The sequence below is a fragment of the Oratosquilla oratoria genome, chromosome 27 (genome assembly GCF_046742065.1).
Source record: "Oratosquilla oratoria isolate Oo_2021 chromosome 27, ASM4674206v1, whole genome shotgun sequence".
Lineage (NCBI taxonomy): Eukaryota > Metazoa > Arthropoda > Malacostraca > Stomatopoda > Squillidae > Oratosquilla > Oratosquilla oratoria.
Window position 1 is genome coordinate 11,615,316 of NC_134803.1, and position 18,758 is coordinate 11,634,073.

Genomic DNA, 18,758 nt, shown 5'->3' on the forward strand with positions numbered 1-18,758 from the left:
GGGAGAAGTATATGGACAGGCTGATGAGGGCGACAGGAAAACAACTCAAACCAGCACAGATGTTACAAGTAACTAGGGACCGTGAACGGTGGCACTCCATGGTTGCTGAAGTCCAAGAGGATATGGCACGATGGTAAAGTAAGGTAATCCCATGGAATTAAATATCACTCTTGGAAGTCAAAACCCATCACAACCTTCAGAGGTAGATACTGGAAACGACTCAAATCAAACAAATCCTCAAGCTCCATCTGCAAATAATAGAGATCTCAAACCAAAAAGAAAGGCTGCATTAAAGCAGCGTGAATTTATGAAAAATAAACTTGATTATTTATAAATTATAAATTGGGTATTAGGTGTTGGGTAAAATGCTACATCCTGGTTCAGGGGTGAGGATACATGTGTTTAGGTGGTGGTTTAAATAATGCACCCTTAATCTAAGGGTGAGAATAAAATGTTTTATTAAAGATTGATTTGAGGCATTAAATCTTATTGATTCATTATATTTGTATTTATATTGATTTGGACACAATTAAGGTTGCATTTCATTGCATTTGTTACAAATGCAATCTCTTGTCTGGAGTATATTAGAAATTACGTAAAAGGTGACGTCATATTGAACTCTGGAGGTTTAATTTCATTAAAGTAATAAATTATGTATATTTAAATTATTGGATAAAATCTGAATAATTAATCATTTTAATGATCAATTGCTACTGATAATTTGTAGTCTATTGAAAAATTTAAATATTTGAAATAAATACCGAAAATTCTGGTCGGTGAAAAAGTAAACAATGACCGAGTTATATATAGTTATTGCTTACTGCTAGCTGCTAGCTTCGTTTTCAAATCTCTGATTCTGTGAAATTCAGATGCTGAGAATTTGTGTCAACTAAAAGTAAATAATATAAAATTACTGTAAATCAATTTCGGAGGAACATTTACTCCCAACTGTAAAGAGAAACCTCTCTTTAAAAACAAAAGAGGATTACATCACAATTTAAAATAACAGTTGGATAGACTCAATAAGGCGAAAGAGAGTAAGTACATACTCGGCCGAGTTAAAACCAGTCTCTCGAAAAGTCTTCGCCTTTTCAATAAATTACATCAAGCAAATAATGATAAAGACAAATGATAACAAAACAAATAAACAAATAATATAAAATAAATGATAGTCATTACAGCATCTTGCTTAGGTGTTTATCTAAATGAATCTTAAAGCTTCAAATTGAACTACATTGCACTGCCTCTGCAGGAAATTTATTCCATTCATGAACTACATGGTTGGCAAAATTGTTTCAACCCACTTCCAAATTAAATCTATTTCCAGACAGTTTGAGACCTTTGTTTCTTGTCTGATTCTCATTCAATGTGAAAATTTTGTCACTTTTAATGTTGTCAATCCCCTTTAGAATCTTAAAGACTGGTATCAAGTCACCTCAGAGTCTACGCTTTTTTAGGGAAAACAGATTCATATGTTTTAGTCAATTTTCATATGACCTATTTTTGATATTTGGAATCAGTTTTGTGGCTCACCGTTGTACTCTTTCCAATCTGTCAATGTCTTAAATGAGATTTGGTGACCAACCAGAAACAGCGTATTACAAATGTGAACGAATCAACGATTTATATAGCTTGTTAATGAGTGATGGACTTTTGAAGTCAAAAGATCATGCAATCAGTCCTAGAATCTTATTTGCTTTCTCAGAGGCTGAAATACACTGCTTAGATGATTTGAGATCATTACTGATAATTACGCTGAGATCCTTTTCACTATCCACTTTTGTTAACGAATTTCCAAATAACTTGTAATTGTACTTATTGTTATTTTTAACTATGTGCATTACCTTGCATTTACTTGTGTTAAATTTTATTAGCCATTTTTCAGACCATTGCTGTAATTTATCTAAATCCTCTTGAATATCTAATTGGTTTGAGTGATCATTTGCCATTCCGCACAGTTTTGTATCATCAGCAAATTTGGAAACAGTAGATTTTAGTCCGTGGTCTATGTCATTTATACATACTATGAATGGGCCCAAGGACACAACCCTGAGGAACTCCGCTCATAACATTTTTCCATCCAGAAGTTTTGCCATTTAAAACAAATCTCTTTTTTCTGTCCCATACAGTGCTGTCGGCACAATCACTCCTTCATATAACCTCCTCTTAGCATCCATTCCCAAATGCCTATTTCTCATTACACATTTTAATCCACCAAGGCATTTACTAACTTCTCTCAATCTACATTCTACCTCCACCTCCACTCCTCCCTTTCCTTTTTATTAAAAGTTAATAGATATAACGCAAGAAAGGGACAGATGGGCAGATTGTACTTTCCTGGATTTACAAAAGGTGTTTGATAAAGTACCACACAAAAACTATTAAGAAAACTTTAAACAACAGGAGGTGTACAAGGAAAATTATTGAAATGGATGGAAGATTTCTTGAACAGGAGAAAAATGAGGATAGTACTTAGATATAAAAACTTGACCTGGGGAGAAATGATAAGTGGAGTCCCACAAGGTTTAGTATTAGCTTTGATAATATTTGCTATTTATATAAATGACATGGATGAAGGTGTAGAATGTTATATGAACTTCTTTGCAGATAACACAAAACTACTAAAGAAAGTACAGAAAAAGACTGAATCACTACAGAGAGACCTGGACAATGTCTGAGAATGGAGCCAAAAGTGACAAGTGAACTTCAACATCAAGAAATGTATAATAGTCTGGAAAAAATAAATAAATAAAAAATAAATAAAATAAAATAACAGGACACTATATAATTGACACAAAGGAAACAAAAAATTAGCTCTGAAAATGACCTAAGAGTAATTACACCACGTAACATTTTTTTTCAAAAGTTTTGTTTATTGTATTTTTTTTAAAGTTTATTAATCCATTTGTCCTGCTGATTTCAAATATGCAATTATTTTTTATGTATCATCGACCGTTATAGAAATACATATAATTTCAATGTTACCATGTATATTTTGGAATTGTTATGTGGTCTGCTACTAAATGTTTATCTAATTTTCTCTTTCAGATCAATGACAAACTATTTACCTGTTAAGATGGCTACTAGAGGATGTGAAAATTCTCCTGATACATTTTGCTATGTGTGTGGTTATTATATTGGGAAAAAACAAGTACTACATAAGATCGTGAGAGGTGCTAAAGTGTGGATAGCGTACAGATTCTATTTCGGAATGCCCATGGGTGACCAGGACAAGCCATGGGCACCTCATGTGATATGTGGAAGCTGCCGATCTACTCTAGAAGGATGGCTGAGACGTACAGGAAGGGCAATGCCTTTTGCCATTCCTTGAATATGGAGAGAGCCGAAGAACCATCACGACGACTGCTACTTTTGTATGATTGATGTGACGAAGTACAGGAAAGTGAAAGGAAGACAAGCTCTGCAGTATCCAGACATACCATCATCTAGAGCACCTGTCCCACATGATGATAGCTTACCAGTACCACAACCACCAGAAAATGCAAGTTTATTTTTATCATACTCTCTTTACTTTTAATTAACTTCAATATTAAGTACTTAATATACATTCACTTTCCTAAAGATATATGGAATACTAATGCTATTCATCTTTGTTGAAGTTGCTATATTTAGTTATTTCTTTCTTTCCAGATGGAAGATGCAATGGAAATTTCATCTGAAGGGTCAGCAGGTAGCAGCAGCCATGAAATGGGAGACGAAGATTTCGCACCAAGAATGACTTCGGAGCCTCACTTTCCAAGTCAGAGTGAGCTAGATGACTTAATCAGAGACTTAGGTCTTACTAAGTCAGGAGCTGAGCTTCTTACATCAAGGATGAAAGAATGGAATCTACTAGGAGAAGACTGCAGGACATCTGTGTACCGGAAACAACATGAAGAATTTAAAATTTATTATGACTTTAGTGATGATATGTTTTATTGTAAGGATGTTACTGGTTTGTTTACAGCCCTTGGACTTGAACATGATCCTGCAGAATGGCGACTGTTCATAGATAGCTCAACACGAAGTCTCAAAGCAGTATTGCTCCACAATGGAAATAAAAACCCATCTTTGCCTCTTGCACACTCAGTACAGAAGAAAGAAAACTATCATAATGTCAAACAGCTTCTTGAAAAAATCAATTATGCTGAATTAAAATGGGATATTTGTGGTGATTTCAAGATGCTAGCCTTTTTGCTTGGCTTACAAGGGGGATACACAAAGTATTCCTGTTTTCTTTGTTTATGGGACAGCAGGGCTGATGATGATCATTATAATAAAGTTCATTGGCCCCCAAGAGTTGAACTGCAGCCAGGAATGTTAAATGTTCTCAGACAGCCTCTAGTAGATTCGAAAAAAGTTTTATTAACCCCACTTCATATCAAGCTAGGGTTAATTAAACAGTTTGTGAAGGCTTTGGATTTTGGAGGCGAAACTTTCCAAGAAATTTGTCTCATGTTTCCCAAGCTATCTGAGGCTAAGCTCAAGGGTGGTATATTTGTTGGACCCCAGGTAAACAAAATGTTGAAGTCGGAGAAACTGGAAAGAGCAATGACGAAAGTTGAAAGAGAAGCTTGGTGTTCATTTTGTGATGTAGTTCGTGGATTCCTAGGAAATCACAAGGACCCTAATTATAAACAAATAGTGGCAAAGCTTATTGAGAACTTCAGGAAACTTGGTTGTCGTATGTCCTTGAAGATACATTTCTTGCATTCTCACCTAGATTTCTTCCCCCGAAAACTTGGGGGCTGTCAGTGAGGAGCATGGCGAGAGATTTCATCAGGATATCGCAACTATGGAAAGAAGATATCAAGGACGATGGAATACTGCTATGATGGGAGATTACATATGGTCACTAGTCAGAAAAGACGAAAGCATGCATTCTAGAAAATCTCGATCGTCAAAGCACTTCTAATCATGAGAAGAGTCATCAAAACACTTGCAGTGCAAAGTTGTGTTGTTTATTTTGTTCTTACTAATTTTGTAGCTCTTAAATACACTTCATATTATGAAAAAAATACTAGATATTGTATAATTATCCTTAGAATGCTAAAGTAGATTGAATCAATAAAATATAAAATCAAGAATAAATAAAGAAATATCGATGTTACGTCAAAACTAATGTGATATTTGGATTCAGTGACACGAAATACATATATAAACATGAAAAAATACAAATAAACAAAACATGTGTTACATTGTGTTATTAAGATATGTGTTAAGATAAGATATGTGTTATTAAGATAAGATATGTCATAAGATATGTCATCAGATAAGCATATTAACAAAATAGTCATACAAATCTACAATTTACTAAGATCATTAAAGGTGGCATTTAAATACTTGGAAAAAGTAATGGTAAATAATATATTAAGTCACACTGATAAGACCAAGATTGGAGTATGCTGTGACACTATGGACACCCAGCACAAAAAAGAATATACAGTACATACATATACCCGTCATCCAGGAGGTGCTCAGATGAGAGGGAGGGTGGGAGGGGTGTGGAGTGTATTTAGGGATGAAATGGGTGGGAGTGTTTTTATGCCTTTCCATTTTTGGCTACCTCCCTTGTAAGGGGGAAAAAGCCTTGGTATATGTATGTATGTACATATACCAAAGGCTTTCCCCCCCTACACGGGGTGTAGCCAAAAAGAAAAAGGCAAAGAAACAACTCCCACCCATTCCATTTCCTACATATTCCACTCCCCTCCCTCCCTCTCATCTTGGCACCTCATGAATGATAGGTCATCCCTGTATCCTGTCCAATGCCCTGGGTCAGAAGCAGTGTTGCAAAACTAGCACATCCACAGCAAGGCCACTTCATAAATTTGGTGACCCCCCTTTCTGTTCCCTCATGCAGAAAAGAAGACAGAGAGAAATCCCTTTGGGCTGTGTCAAATTTTTTCTCATACATACTTCCTCACCCAGCATCCCCCACCCACTCCCCCTCATGCATCACAGCATCATCCATACACACCCTTTCTCCATTCACCCCTATCTTTTGTCCTCTCCTGTCCTTCCTCAACAGACATTCCTCTCTTCTGTAATGCCCCTTTCACCACATCCATCCATCTCATCCTAGGACGCCCCTTTATATTCACTCCTTCCACCTCTGCCTTCCACACCTCTCTTACTAATCTTTCTTCACTCATTCTTTCCATGTGTCCAAACCATCCTAATACTCTTTCATCAACCATATCTCCCAGCTCCCTTTCCACCCCTGTTCTCCTCCTCACCTCTTCATTTCTAACTGTATCTAGCCTAGTAACCCCTATCACACTTCTCAGACATTTCATCTCAAACACATTCAAACTCCTCTCTTCCTCTCTTATGTTCCATATTTCTGCCCTGTACAGTGCTGTTGGCACAATCACTCCTTCATATAACCTCCTCTTAGCATCCATTCCCAGATGTCTATTTCTCATTACACTTTTTAATCCACCAAGGCACTTATTTGCTTCTCTAAATCTACATTCTACCTCCATCCCCACTCCTCCCTTTCCTGCCACATTCGCACCCAAGTATCTAAAACTATCCACTTCCTCCAGTTTCTCTCCCTTAATGCTCACTTCAAGCCTGCTGTCACTCTCTCCCCTTGTACATCTCATCACCTTAGTTTTGCCCACATTTATCTTCAGCTTCCTTTCACACACCTTTTCAAACTCTGTCACTAACTTTCTCAATCCCTCCTCTGATCCTGCTACAAGCGCAGTGTCATCAGCAAACAACAACTGGCTTATTTCCCACTTTTCTCCATTTTCTTTAACCATCTCCAACCCCTGACCCACTACTCTTGCATTCACCTCTCACACCACCCCATCCATGTAAAGATTGTACAGCCAGGGCAACATAACACATCCATGACAAAGTCCCACCTTTACCTCAAACCATTCACTCTCTCTCCATTTCTAATCCTAACACAACCTCTACTACTCTCGTAAACTCTTGACTGCTCCTAAAAGCTTTCCTCCTATCCCATATATCTGCAGTACCTCCCACAGTGCCTTCCTGTCTACCCTGTTGTAAGCCTTTTCCAGATACATAAAAGCCCAAAATACATCCTCACCTTTTCCTATAGCTTTCTCACATATCTATCTTACCACAAAGATCTGATCTACACAACCCTACCTGTCCTAAAACCACACTATTCCTCACCAATTACTCCCTCTGTTCCTCTCCTAATCCTCTCAATCAAGACCCTCCCATAAGCCTTCCCAACTACACTCAACAAGCTGATCCCTCTGAAACTACTACACTCACACTTGTCCCCCTTTCCCTTGTAAAACGGAACTATACAGGCACTCCTCCGGCACTCCACCCTCTCTTAAACAAACATTAAATAACCTCACCAGCCAGTCCACCATACCTGCTCTCATCATCTTAAAAGCTGCTATCCATTCATCTTTCCCTATTTCTCCTCCATTTTCCTCACTCATCACTCTCATTTTCTTAGCACTTTCCACTGCAACTACCTTTCCCTCACTATCCTTCTTCACATTTAGCAACTCCCTAAAATACTGTCCACCTTCCTCTCACTGCCCTCTCTTCCATTATCATCTCTCCATCTGCACCTTTAACCTTTTCTCCACTTGATTCGATTCCTCTTCCTCTTTTAATTTCTTTCCAAAACATCTTTTTATTACTTTCAAGATTTTCTGTCATACTCTTACCCCATTTCACATCTGCTCTCCTCTTTGCTTCCTTTATCTTATGCTTAACTTTTCTTCTCTTTATTTTGTACCTCTCGTATGATTCCCTCGTCCTAATTTGTAGCCACTCTATGAATGCCTGCTTCTCTTCTACACCCTTCTTTGCTTCCTCATCTCACCACTCACTACCCTTCCTTCTATTTCCTCCCACCCTCCTTGTTCCACACACCATCTTTGCACACCTTATGACTCCCTCTTTGAACCATCCCCATTCCTCCTCCACTCCTAGTTCTACTCTATCCTTCACTCACTCCCACTCCTCTTTCAGCTTCTTATACTCATTCTCCTTTTCATTCTCATTTAAGCAGTTCACTCTAAGTACCTCCCTACCTTCTGCCCTTTTCCTCTTTCTCCACATATTCTCCATTCAATTTACCTTTCACCAGAAAATGAACTGATATTCCCCCACTCTCTCCCCTTAGAACATGTACATTCATAACTCTTCCTACCATACTCCTGATCACCACTATATAGTCCATTAACATTCTATCTGCCACCCTTCCATCCACCACCCTCTCCCATGTGTACTTATGCTTGACTTTCTTCCTAAACACTGTATTTGCTATCATCAACTCTCTTTCAAGACACATCTCCACCATCAATTCTCCACTATGATTTTTACCTGGAACTCCATACTTCCCAATCACTCTGTCTATTGGTTCGTTTCCTACCCTAGCATTAAGGTCTCCCAATACAACTACATTGACATTTCTCCCTAATCCCTCTATGCACTTATTTAAATCTATAAAAAAAAAAAAAACTCCCTTTCCTCTATGCTCTTCTCAGTACCAGGTCCATATGCACTTACAAAAACCCACATCTCCCTTCCCAGCTTCACCTTCATCCACATCAACTTTGATGAAACCTCCTTCCACTCCACTACATGCTTACTTATCTCTTCACTTACTAGTATAGCCACCCCTTCTCTCTCTTGTCCCCTCTTCACTCCTGAGTACCTCCCAGCTACACTTCCAAACTCACACTTGCCCTTTCCTTTCATTTTAGTTTCACTCAAAGCCAGCACATCCATCTTTCTCCTCATAAACATACTGCCTACCTCTTCCCTTTAAGGGGGTTAACTCTCATTTCGGTGAAAAATACTTGATTTTGTCAAACTTTGTGTGTGGACTGGTGTGGTGTCCCTGAACACCACGGGACTGGTTTCCAGACGTATAACGCCACCCTTCTCAGGTAATGTCGGGTTTAAAGGGCCAGAGATTTAAAGGTCCGCCCGTCAGCCACACCCCTTTCTTTGCTATGGTTTGTTTTCCTTGTATTTTGTTGTTTTTTTTAGAATTTTATACTCTGATATTGTTGTACGATAGGTTAGGCAGCAGTCACCACACTCAGTGTGATCGAAAAAGGGTTAGCGTATGCGTGCATAATTTCTCCACGTGCTATCCTGTTTTATACATTTCTTGTTTATAAATTCACTACTCCATAACTAAATATGTCAGATGTGATAGTTGCCGAAGTATTTTGCTCCATTCTGAACCTGAGAAGTGCAAGAATACTCACCTTAGCAAAGGGATTGTAATGAATGTGTACCATTCATTATGTGAAGGATATGGAAGGTTAGGATTGTCACGATTCTCAGCTGGCATGGGTACAAAAGAAATGTAATGAACATCTGCTGCTTACTTCCCAGAAATGGTCAAAGGATTATGTAAGTAGATATGTGCATTTGATACTCTTTGGAGGCACTTTTATGGAGTAGTGAATATATAAACATAAAAATGCTATTTTCTCAAAACTAGTTTTTTCACACAAAAGTAACTATAACTTCATGTGTCAATAAGCAATTTTGATCATTCTTGTTGGAAAATGATTGTGATACTTATATCTAACAATATTAGTAAATTCATTCTTAACCAGCTGTAAGGCTGACTTTCTTTTTCACTTATAATTACGAGTATACTAGTTTAGGTACATCTGGTACACCAAAGGAAATCATTATTCTCCTCATACTTTTGGAAAAATAAATGTTATTTCAAAAATAACTCAAAATTGCAAGTAAATCGTCTGTTGTGTAAAAATTTCTTATATATTTCTTATATATTCTTATATATTTCTTATATATTCTGTGTAAAAATTTCTTATATATTCTTATATATTTCTTATATATTCTTATATATTTCTTATATATTTTTGACAATTTTTTAAAGTTGTGATTTTTTTTTTTTTTTATAATTTGCTGTAAGGCTGACTTTCTTTTTCACTTATAATTACGAGTATACTAGTTTAGGTACATCTGGATGTCTACTAACTGTACACCAAAGGAAATCATTGTTCTCCTCATACTTTTGGAAAAATAAACGTTATTTCAAAAATAACTCAAAATTGCAAGTAAATCGTCTGTTGTGTAAAAATTTCTTAATGGATTTCAATGAAATTTCTGTCACAGATGCATCCCATTTCCATGCACATTGTGTTAAATTTCCATTGTCTTACATAAAAAGATAAGGTTGGGAGGACCAGAAATGCATAATCCGATCGAGCGAATCACCGAAATGAGAGTCAACCCCCTTAACTCTTATCTGTACCACATCCATGCACATTAAAAGACCCAAACCTTAGGGTACTGGTTGGAAAACTCCCAGACCCTCTTATGCCTTTACTTTTTTTAGGAATGTCCCCTTTGGGGCTACAGGTGGCAGGCCTCCTAATCCCATCCCCCGTCCCATTTTTTGTCACCCTATATAGGCCTTCAAAGTATCAACTGTATGCTACTCTGTCACAATAACATGCAGCCAATACCCCAGATGGGGAGAATATAAAGAAATTAAAAAGAATCCAAAGAGCAACAAACAAAGATGGCCTCAACACTTTCATAATTGATATACGAACAAGGATTGTCCAAACTGGAACTACCAACCCTGGAACAAAGAAGAGAGGAAATCTACAGGGCATTTACAGTCATGGAAGGTACGGAAATTCTTGACAGAGAAGACTTATTAAAGTGGAATAAAAGGAAAACAAGAGGACATGAAAAGATAAAAAAGAATAGTTATTGAAGAGATCTGATATAAAAAAAATAGCTTTCCACATACAGTGGTGAATGGAGCAAATTGGATGAAACAATAGTGTGTGCAAAAACCATGCAAGAATTTAAGAATGCACTAGATGCTGAGAGATACAAAGACAGGTCACTATGAGCATAGCTCCCCTTCCCATATAATACAAATGGGTAAATACTGTACAGTTTGAGGGAACTTAGTCTTCATGAAGTGCGGGACTTAATGTGGACTATAGACTAGCCACCTGTTGTTCTGCACATTGTGCAACTGGTCCTGGCAGAAGTTCTTCTCGTCTGAGAAGAACCAGAGCATCCTGAGCTCGACTAGGTGTATGACCTTGTTGATGAGTTTCTTGGCTTTCATAAGGTGGTTCTTTTGGGCTTTGGCAGTGAGTAGTTGGCCCTTACGTCTCTTGTATAAGGAATAGCAAAGGTCCTCGTTCAGCGCTTTCTTTGTAGTCACCACTCCAACATCCATCTCTCTCGCCAAGGTCCGCATTGCCTTGCCTGGATCTTGCCACACCTTTTTTTGCTGCTTCTTAACAAATTTCATTGTGTGGACAGAGTCAGAATGCCTACTATGATCCTTCCTGCTAGCCACTGCTTCCACATCTCAGTCACAATTCTCCAGTTCACATTTCACAGCCTTCATGGTAATAAAGGGGCACTGACCTGCAGCTAAGATTTCCAAATTTTTCAATCCTGCATGAGTCATCATGATGCAGGTCACTCTCTTCCAATATTCTGGTGCTTTCCAGTCGTCGATACTCTCTAGCTCTCCCACCCACCAATAGTACACAGAATCAGCTATCTGTTGCCTTTCACCGCTATTAAATCCTTCAAATGGTTCCGAAATAACAAAAGATAAAAAAAATTATCAAATCTATCCCAAATACCCTGTAATGGAAATTGTGGTGATAAAATTAATGGGTCCACTACTACCAAATAGTGTTGAACAATGATTATATAATCACTGGATAAAAGATAGAGATGAACAATAGGGTGGAGGAGTCATGTTCATGACTAAGAAAAACTTAAATGTGTCAAAGGTTACAGTGTGAGAAAATAGTGTTGGAATGATTATGACAAAAGTTGAAAATAGTGACATGAAAAGTAGAAAGTTTGTGGTGACTTATGTGTCCCCAAAAACAGGTTCTTGGAAAGAGGGTGATTGTTCTAAAATGTTAGAAGACACAAGGCATTCATTAACCACTTCACTCCGGACTTAAATCTTGCGGGCAGCAGCCAATGCCAGCCGTACGATGTGTCGTAATAATACTCGCATCATAAAATATAGTCACCGCTTATATCGATCGTTCTCTCTTTCACCCGCGAATTTTGAAAACCACAGAGAATGGGATTCAGGGCACATTTGAGAGAATGTAAAAACACAGGGGCGACTACAATAAATATAATCAAGACGCCGATATGGCAGCGTCGCGAATCCACTTGCTCCTCATGATGCCTACGTAGGCGGCACCGTATGGAAGGGGTTAAATGAGATACTGAAGGAGATAGTACTTACGGGTGATTTTAACTGCAAAGAAATATGTTGGGAAGAGATGATAGTGACACTGATAAGGTCTAGATTGAAGTATGCTACAACACTATGGTCACCCAGTACCAAATAGAATATTAAGAAAATTGAGAGAATCCAGAGAGCAACAATGAAGATGACCATACCACTATCAAAGCTGTCATATGAGGAAAGATTGTCAAAAATTAAATTACCAAATCTAGAACAAAGAAGAGAAAGAGAGGATTTCCTAATCATCTATAGAATCATGAAAGGTGTGGAAGTCCTTGATAGAGAAGATTTATTAACCACTTCCATACGGTGATGCCTACGTAGGTGGCATGAGGAGCAAGTGGGTACTCAATGATGCCGACGTCGGCATCTTGATTATATTTATTGTAGTCGTACCTACGTAATTTCCATTCTTTCTAAACTGGCTTCATCAATTTTCTATGGTTATCAATATACACGGGTGAAAGAGAACGAACGATTGAGCACTGACTTTATTTTTTATAATGCGATTATTATGACGCAACATCGCACGTCAGGCAGCTAATGCTGCCAGACGTGCGATGTGCCCCGGAGTGAAGAGGTTAAACTGGGACAAGTGAAATACAGGGGGACATGACAAAAAAAATAAAAAAGAACAATTATATTAAAAAAATCCACACAGAGTGATGGATGTCTGGAACAAACTGGACAAAACAATAGTCTGTGCAAAAACTATACATGAATTTAAGAGCAAACTAGACACTGTGAGATACAAAGATGGGACACCACGAGTGTAGCTCCCCTTCCCGTAAGATACAACTATGGAAATACACAAACAGTTACTTGGAATGCTTTAGGTGATATAACCCAAATTGAAACTACACATGAATTTGAATCTAAATGTGACATTTGGAAATTTAAGGTACAGACCAAGTTGGAACCACAAATGAATTTGAAGCTAGGTATGAGGAACTGGAGGGTAGGAAATGGGATACCATGAGAACTGCATCTTTCCTGTATATTATGATTAGGTAAATAAACACCAAAATATCTTTCCCCATTTATAAGTGGGGTGTCAAGAGTCAAATCATACACCCAACTTCCATCCAAAACCTATTCAGTGTATCTCCCATTTTAGCACCTCAACCCCTGTGAGCCCCCTCACCTTCATTTGCAATTCTGTCTCCAGACTGGGCCCAAAGTCTCCTTTATCTACTTAAAATGTGCTTCCTTCACTCTTTCACACAGGGAGAGCTGGTATCTGGCAACTGCTCCCCTCCTGTTTCTACTTTCAGTCAGTAACAATGAAACAGACCCTCACTAACACAACACAGAAAACACTCCAAAGATTCTTCTGAAAGTGAACTAAGGGAGGACCTAGGGACTACTGCCAGCAATTGTTATGTGCTTACAGTCAGTGAAACTCAAGACAACAACAACAATTACAATCATTATCAATTGCATTCCAAAACTTTTAACTTTATAGCTGACCTGCCCCAAGTCCTGCAAGGAAAGCACATCCAAGGGCTGTCATATCAGTGGATTGAGGTCTCTCCAACACCTTCCCTGTTAGTGTGGAGATGAGTCGTAAGAGGAAATCATTTCTTGACACACCACCATCAACTCTGAAAAACAAACCTCACCATTACACATATATATACTTGTATGTGTATATATATATATATATATATTATATATGCACATATATATATATACATATATATATATATATATATATATATATATATATATATATATACATATATATATATATTATATGCACACATATATATACATATATATGTGTGTACATATATATATATATATATATATATACATACATATATATATACATACACATATATTTACATATATATATATATATATATATATATATATACACATATATATATACATATATATATATTTACAATAGATGAAAAAAATTCATAGGGTGAAAGAAGAGGGCAAAATATGTATGCCACAAAGATCACATATACATATATCTCCACAGTTTATTCACATAAACTTATAGTTTAAAATAAGCATGGGTAGCATGAATTTATAAAGCAGCAACAACAGAAATGAATTCAAAGTTTTACACACACAAAATAATAATGATAATTAAAGAAAAAATAAAAGAAAACCAAACCAAAGTAAAAATAACAAAAATAAAAACACTGTTGAAAGCATACGGTATAGTACTTGACAAGCTGAACCAGCCCGACATCAATCCAAGCCATCAAACGACAATCGAGTCCAGCAAACATCAATGGAAAAGAAAAATCAGATATAAGTATGTGAAGGGCTTAATATTAAAATAGAAATTTCTAAAATCATCAAAATGAAAGAATAACAAAAGTATTTTGAAAATATACTTACCAAATACCTTTTCCCCCCTTATAAAGGGGATGGGTGAGTGAAAGCACATACCCATTTACTATGAAGTAAAATTATACTTTGCTGACCATATCTACAGTGGTGACTGAATCTCACACTAATTGCAGCATTTTAGAAAGTAACTATCAAGCTGATAATTAAACAAAATTTTGATTAAATTCTTTTCAATCTCTTCAACAGAGGTTAATTTGATCATTTTCTACTAGCTAACGCCAGCTAATTTTGTTCTTCTGATGGGTGGAATTGAACTGACAGGAGTTTTGATATATAATATTCCCCTCCAGTCTTGCATCCACTTCATCCAAATAAAAAAACCTGACAATCAATCTATCCACTGCCCTATATCTCTCTTGAAGGGGAAATGTGACACTCAAAATACAAACAATAACAAGTATGAAATGTATTGAAGGGATTAATGGGTAGAGCTTGAAATACTACTAAGCATTTTATCAAATCTAATAATAATCATGAAGTGAGTGAAATATTAAAAGATAATTCACACATAAACTAAATTTTTATTTAAAAATCTAAAATAAAAATTTGGTAACTTAAAATAGGTCAATGGTAATTCAAACACTGAAACCCCTTTAACATTATGATATTCCTCACAAACACTGTTGTTGTTGTTGTCCTTCGACTGTCTGTGTCTGGCAAATAATCCTGTCTCCCTGAGGAATGCCATGGCTGAATTGGGATTTCCACACATATGGTGTGCTGTTGGCATACATAATTGTGTACAATGCAGTCTTTCATATGTTGTATAGTATGGGGTGAAGTGTTAATCCTAGACAGTTATCTGTGATGTAGTCATCCAGCTTCCTTTGGTAATTTTGAAGGACTGGATGTTAGCCGCACCACAGTCTGGCCAGGTAGACTCTGTCCTCTCAGGGGAGAGAAGATTCAAAGGGTTGGATGTCAAGGGGTCGGGCATGCAGCAATGTGTTATCTTTCAGTTTGTTGATGGAGCATTGTGCAATATTATTACAAATATACTTCTAGAGGCGGATTTCTGGTGGTGTGGAAGATGAGAGAGTACTTGTGCATGATATAGGTATTTGGTTGTTGTTTTGATGTTTCTTGGCAATTGTGGGTGTTCTGCTGTGTAGTGTAGTGGGTTGTGTTTGTGGAGGTCCTGATGTGGTAGAGTCTACACCATTGGACCACCCCACAACCCTCATCATGGAAGGAATTGGATGCCAAACCATCACAAGAAGCCCTTGCCACCCATGCAGGTAGCATAGATCCTTGGAAGCAGCTTTAGTAACCTGGGGCAGGTATCATAAATAGTGTTCCAGCTGAGGAGGAATACTGGGAAAATATCAATATTTTTACAATCCCTTTTAACTTTGAGATTTTATGGATTTTGTTCTGGTTAATGGCTGATTTCAACTTGCTGAGGATCACTATTGCAAAGGGGAACTAGGTCAAGGCACATAAATGTTGTGGTGCTTATAAGTAATAAGGATAATTAACCTTTAAGAAAAACATGTGAAGATTATTCAAAGGAATACAGTTTAGTGTAACTGCTCTAGAACAGAGATGACTTTGTACAATTTACCTCCCATCACCCAACCATAACTAAAATTGATAGATATTTAAATTCCAATAAACTGAAATTTCAGGCACCACTTCCAATGGAACTAACACAAATCTCATTTATGGGACTATGAGCAAGGGAGAGGAGGCAAAAGGACTTGCAATTCAGGGGCAAATAAAAGGGAGAGGGAGAAAAAGAATACCAAGTGTATTTATTTACCTAGTTGTATCTTATGGGAAGGGGAGCTACACTCGTGATGTCCCATCTTTGTATCTTGCAGTTTGCCCTAAAATTCATATACAGTTTTTGCATACCCTATTTACCTAGTTGTATTATACGGGAAGGGAGCTATGCTCGTGGTGACCCGTCTTTGTATCTCTCAGCATTAAGTTTTTTCTTAAAATCTTGAATAGTGTTTGCACACACTATTTCTTTGTCTAATTTGTTCCAAGTATCTATCACTGTGTGGGAAGCTATTTTTTTCAGATCTCTTCTGTAATTATCTTTTTTTAGTTTCTTTTCGTGTCCTCTTGTTTTCCATTGACCTCACCACCCACTATTAACCACTCCAGTATGAGTCAAACTCAGGCGTGCAGCATCAACTGCCACATGTACGATGCATCACAATACTCGCATTATAAAATATAGTCATTGTTGTATTACCTGTTCTCTTTTACTATAAGTAATAATAAACAGAAAACATGATCAAACCATTCACAGAATCCAGGGGTAACTAATGTACAACTACAATATATATATATATATATATATATATATAATCAAGACAATGACACTGACATCCTCAATGTAACATGCGCCACATGATGCCTACACAGAGTTGTAATTAGAGAAAAATTCTCAAACTGGGAAGAAGTGAAAAGCGGTGCCCGGCATGGATCAGTACCGGCCCCGATCATGTTTGCCATTTACATTAATGACATGGATGAAGGTGTAGTGTTATATGAATTTCTTTGCAGATGATGCAAAGATACTAAAGAAGGTAAAAACGGAGGAAGACTGCAGCTCATTGCAACAAGATTTGGACAAGATCTGGAATTGGACCCAAAAGTGGGAAGTAAAATTCAATATCAAGAAATGTAGTATAATGGAATTTGGAAAGAGTAGAAACAGAATATCAAAAGATTACAAAATTGGTGAAGAAAAGGTGAAAAAAGTAAACTCAGAGAAAGATCTTGGAGTGATGACTGGCAAGGACATGACACCAGATAAGCATATTAACAAAATATTTTGAGAAACCTACAATTTATTGAGATCAATCAAAGTGGCGTTTGCCTATTTGGACGAAGAAATGATAAAGGAAATCCTAACTACACTAATAAGACCAAAACTTGAGTACGCAGCAGCACTATGGACACCCAGTACCAAAAAGAACATTAAAAAACTAGAAAGGTTACAAAGAGCAACAACCAAACTAGCACCAACTCTTTCCGAACTAACATATGAGCAAAGACTCTCCACATTAGAACTACCAACTTTGAAACAGAGAAGAGAAAGAGGTGACCTGCTGACTATCTACAGAATAATGAAAGGAATGGAAGTTTTAGATAGGGATGACTTGTTAATATGGGACAACAGTAAAACGAGAGGACACGAAAAGAAACTAAAAAAAGATAGTTACAGAAGAAATTTAAAAAGGAACAGCTTCCCACACAGAGTGATAGATACATGGAATAAATTAGACAACGAAACAGTGTGTGCAAACACTATACAAGATTTTAAGAAAAAAAACTTGATGCTGAGAGAAAGACGGATCACCACGAGCATAGCTCCCTTCCCGTATAATACAACTAGGTAAATACAGGTGTCATCATACGAACAAAGATTATCCAAATTGGAATTACCAACACTGGAGCAAAGAGAAAGAGATCTACTATCTATAGAATCATGAAAGGAATGGAAATCCTTGATAGGAGGGATTTACTAAAATGGGACAATGGAAAAACAAGAGAACATAAAAAGAAACCCAAAAAGGATAACTATAGAAGAGATCTGAAAATATATATATATATATATATATATATATATATAAAATAATAGTACTCAGTAGCTTTCCACACAGAGTGCTGGATTTCTGGAATAATGTAGATAAAGAAACAGTGTGTGCAAACACTATTCAAGATTTTACGAAAAAACAACAACTTGATGCTGAAACATACAAAGATGGGTCACCATGAACATAGCTCCCTTCCTATATGATACAACTAGGCAAAATACTGAAGTGGTTAACTTGGTGATTTCTTCCTTTTGTCTCAATTTACCATTTTATAACAGTTTTGGTTCATCTTTGCATTTACCTACTACACCTCATTCAAAATTGCTTTCTTCCTGTGAATTTTTGTAGTCATTCCTAGCTTGTTTGGAAGCTTCTTTTGTTTTATTGCTTCTTTTCTTCTTCCATTTTCCCTATGCCACATCCCTGGCCTTTTTTGCAGTCTCATACATTTTGTTAAACCAGTCCTGCTTCTGCTTCTTCCTTTCTCTAGGCTTTGGCACATGTTTGTTCACTCTCCCTATGTAAATATCAGGAAAGATTTCCCGTTTCCTCATTCCTGTGGTATTCATAAA

General features: G+C 37.0%; 1 protein-coding gene across 6 annotated transcripts in view; it reads right to left on the minus strand.

Moving 5' to 3' along the window:
• Positions 1-18,758, minus strand: part of LOC143039895 (glycerol kinase 5) — a 474,671-nt gene that overhangs the window by 34,667 nt on the left and 421,246 nt on the right. For 4 of the 6 annotated variants that reach the window (XR_012967672.1, XM_076210228.1, XM_076210230.1 and 1 more), the window contains 2 exons: positions 14,431-14,448; positions 13,727-13,860 (listed from right to left, as the gene is read on the minus strand). The exons of 1 other annotated variant lie outside the window; for it this stretch is intronic. Coding sequence is in view for 4 of the 5 variants with exons in the window: in XM_076210228.1 (XP_076066343.1) it covers positions 13,727-13,860; positions 14,431-14,448 (152 nt within the window). In the remaining variant the exon portion in view is untranslated. The remainder of the gene's footprint in view (positions 1-13,726; positions 13,861-14,430; positions 14,449-18,758) is intronic. One more of the 6 variants, XM_076210229.1, reaches the window with a different exon arrangement.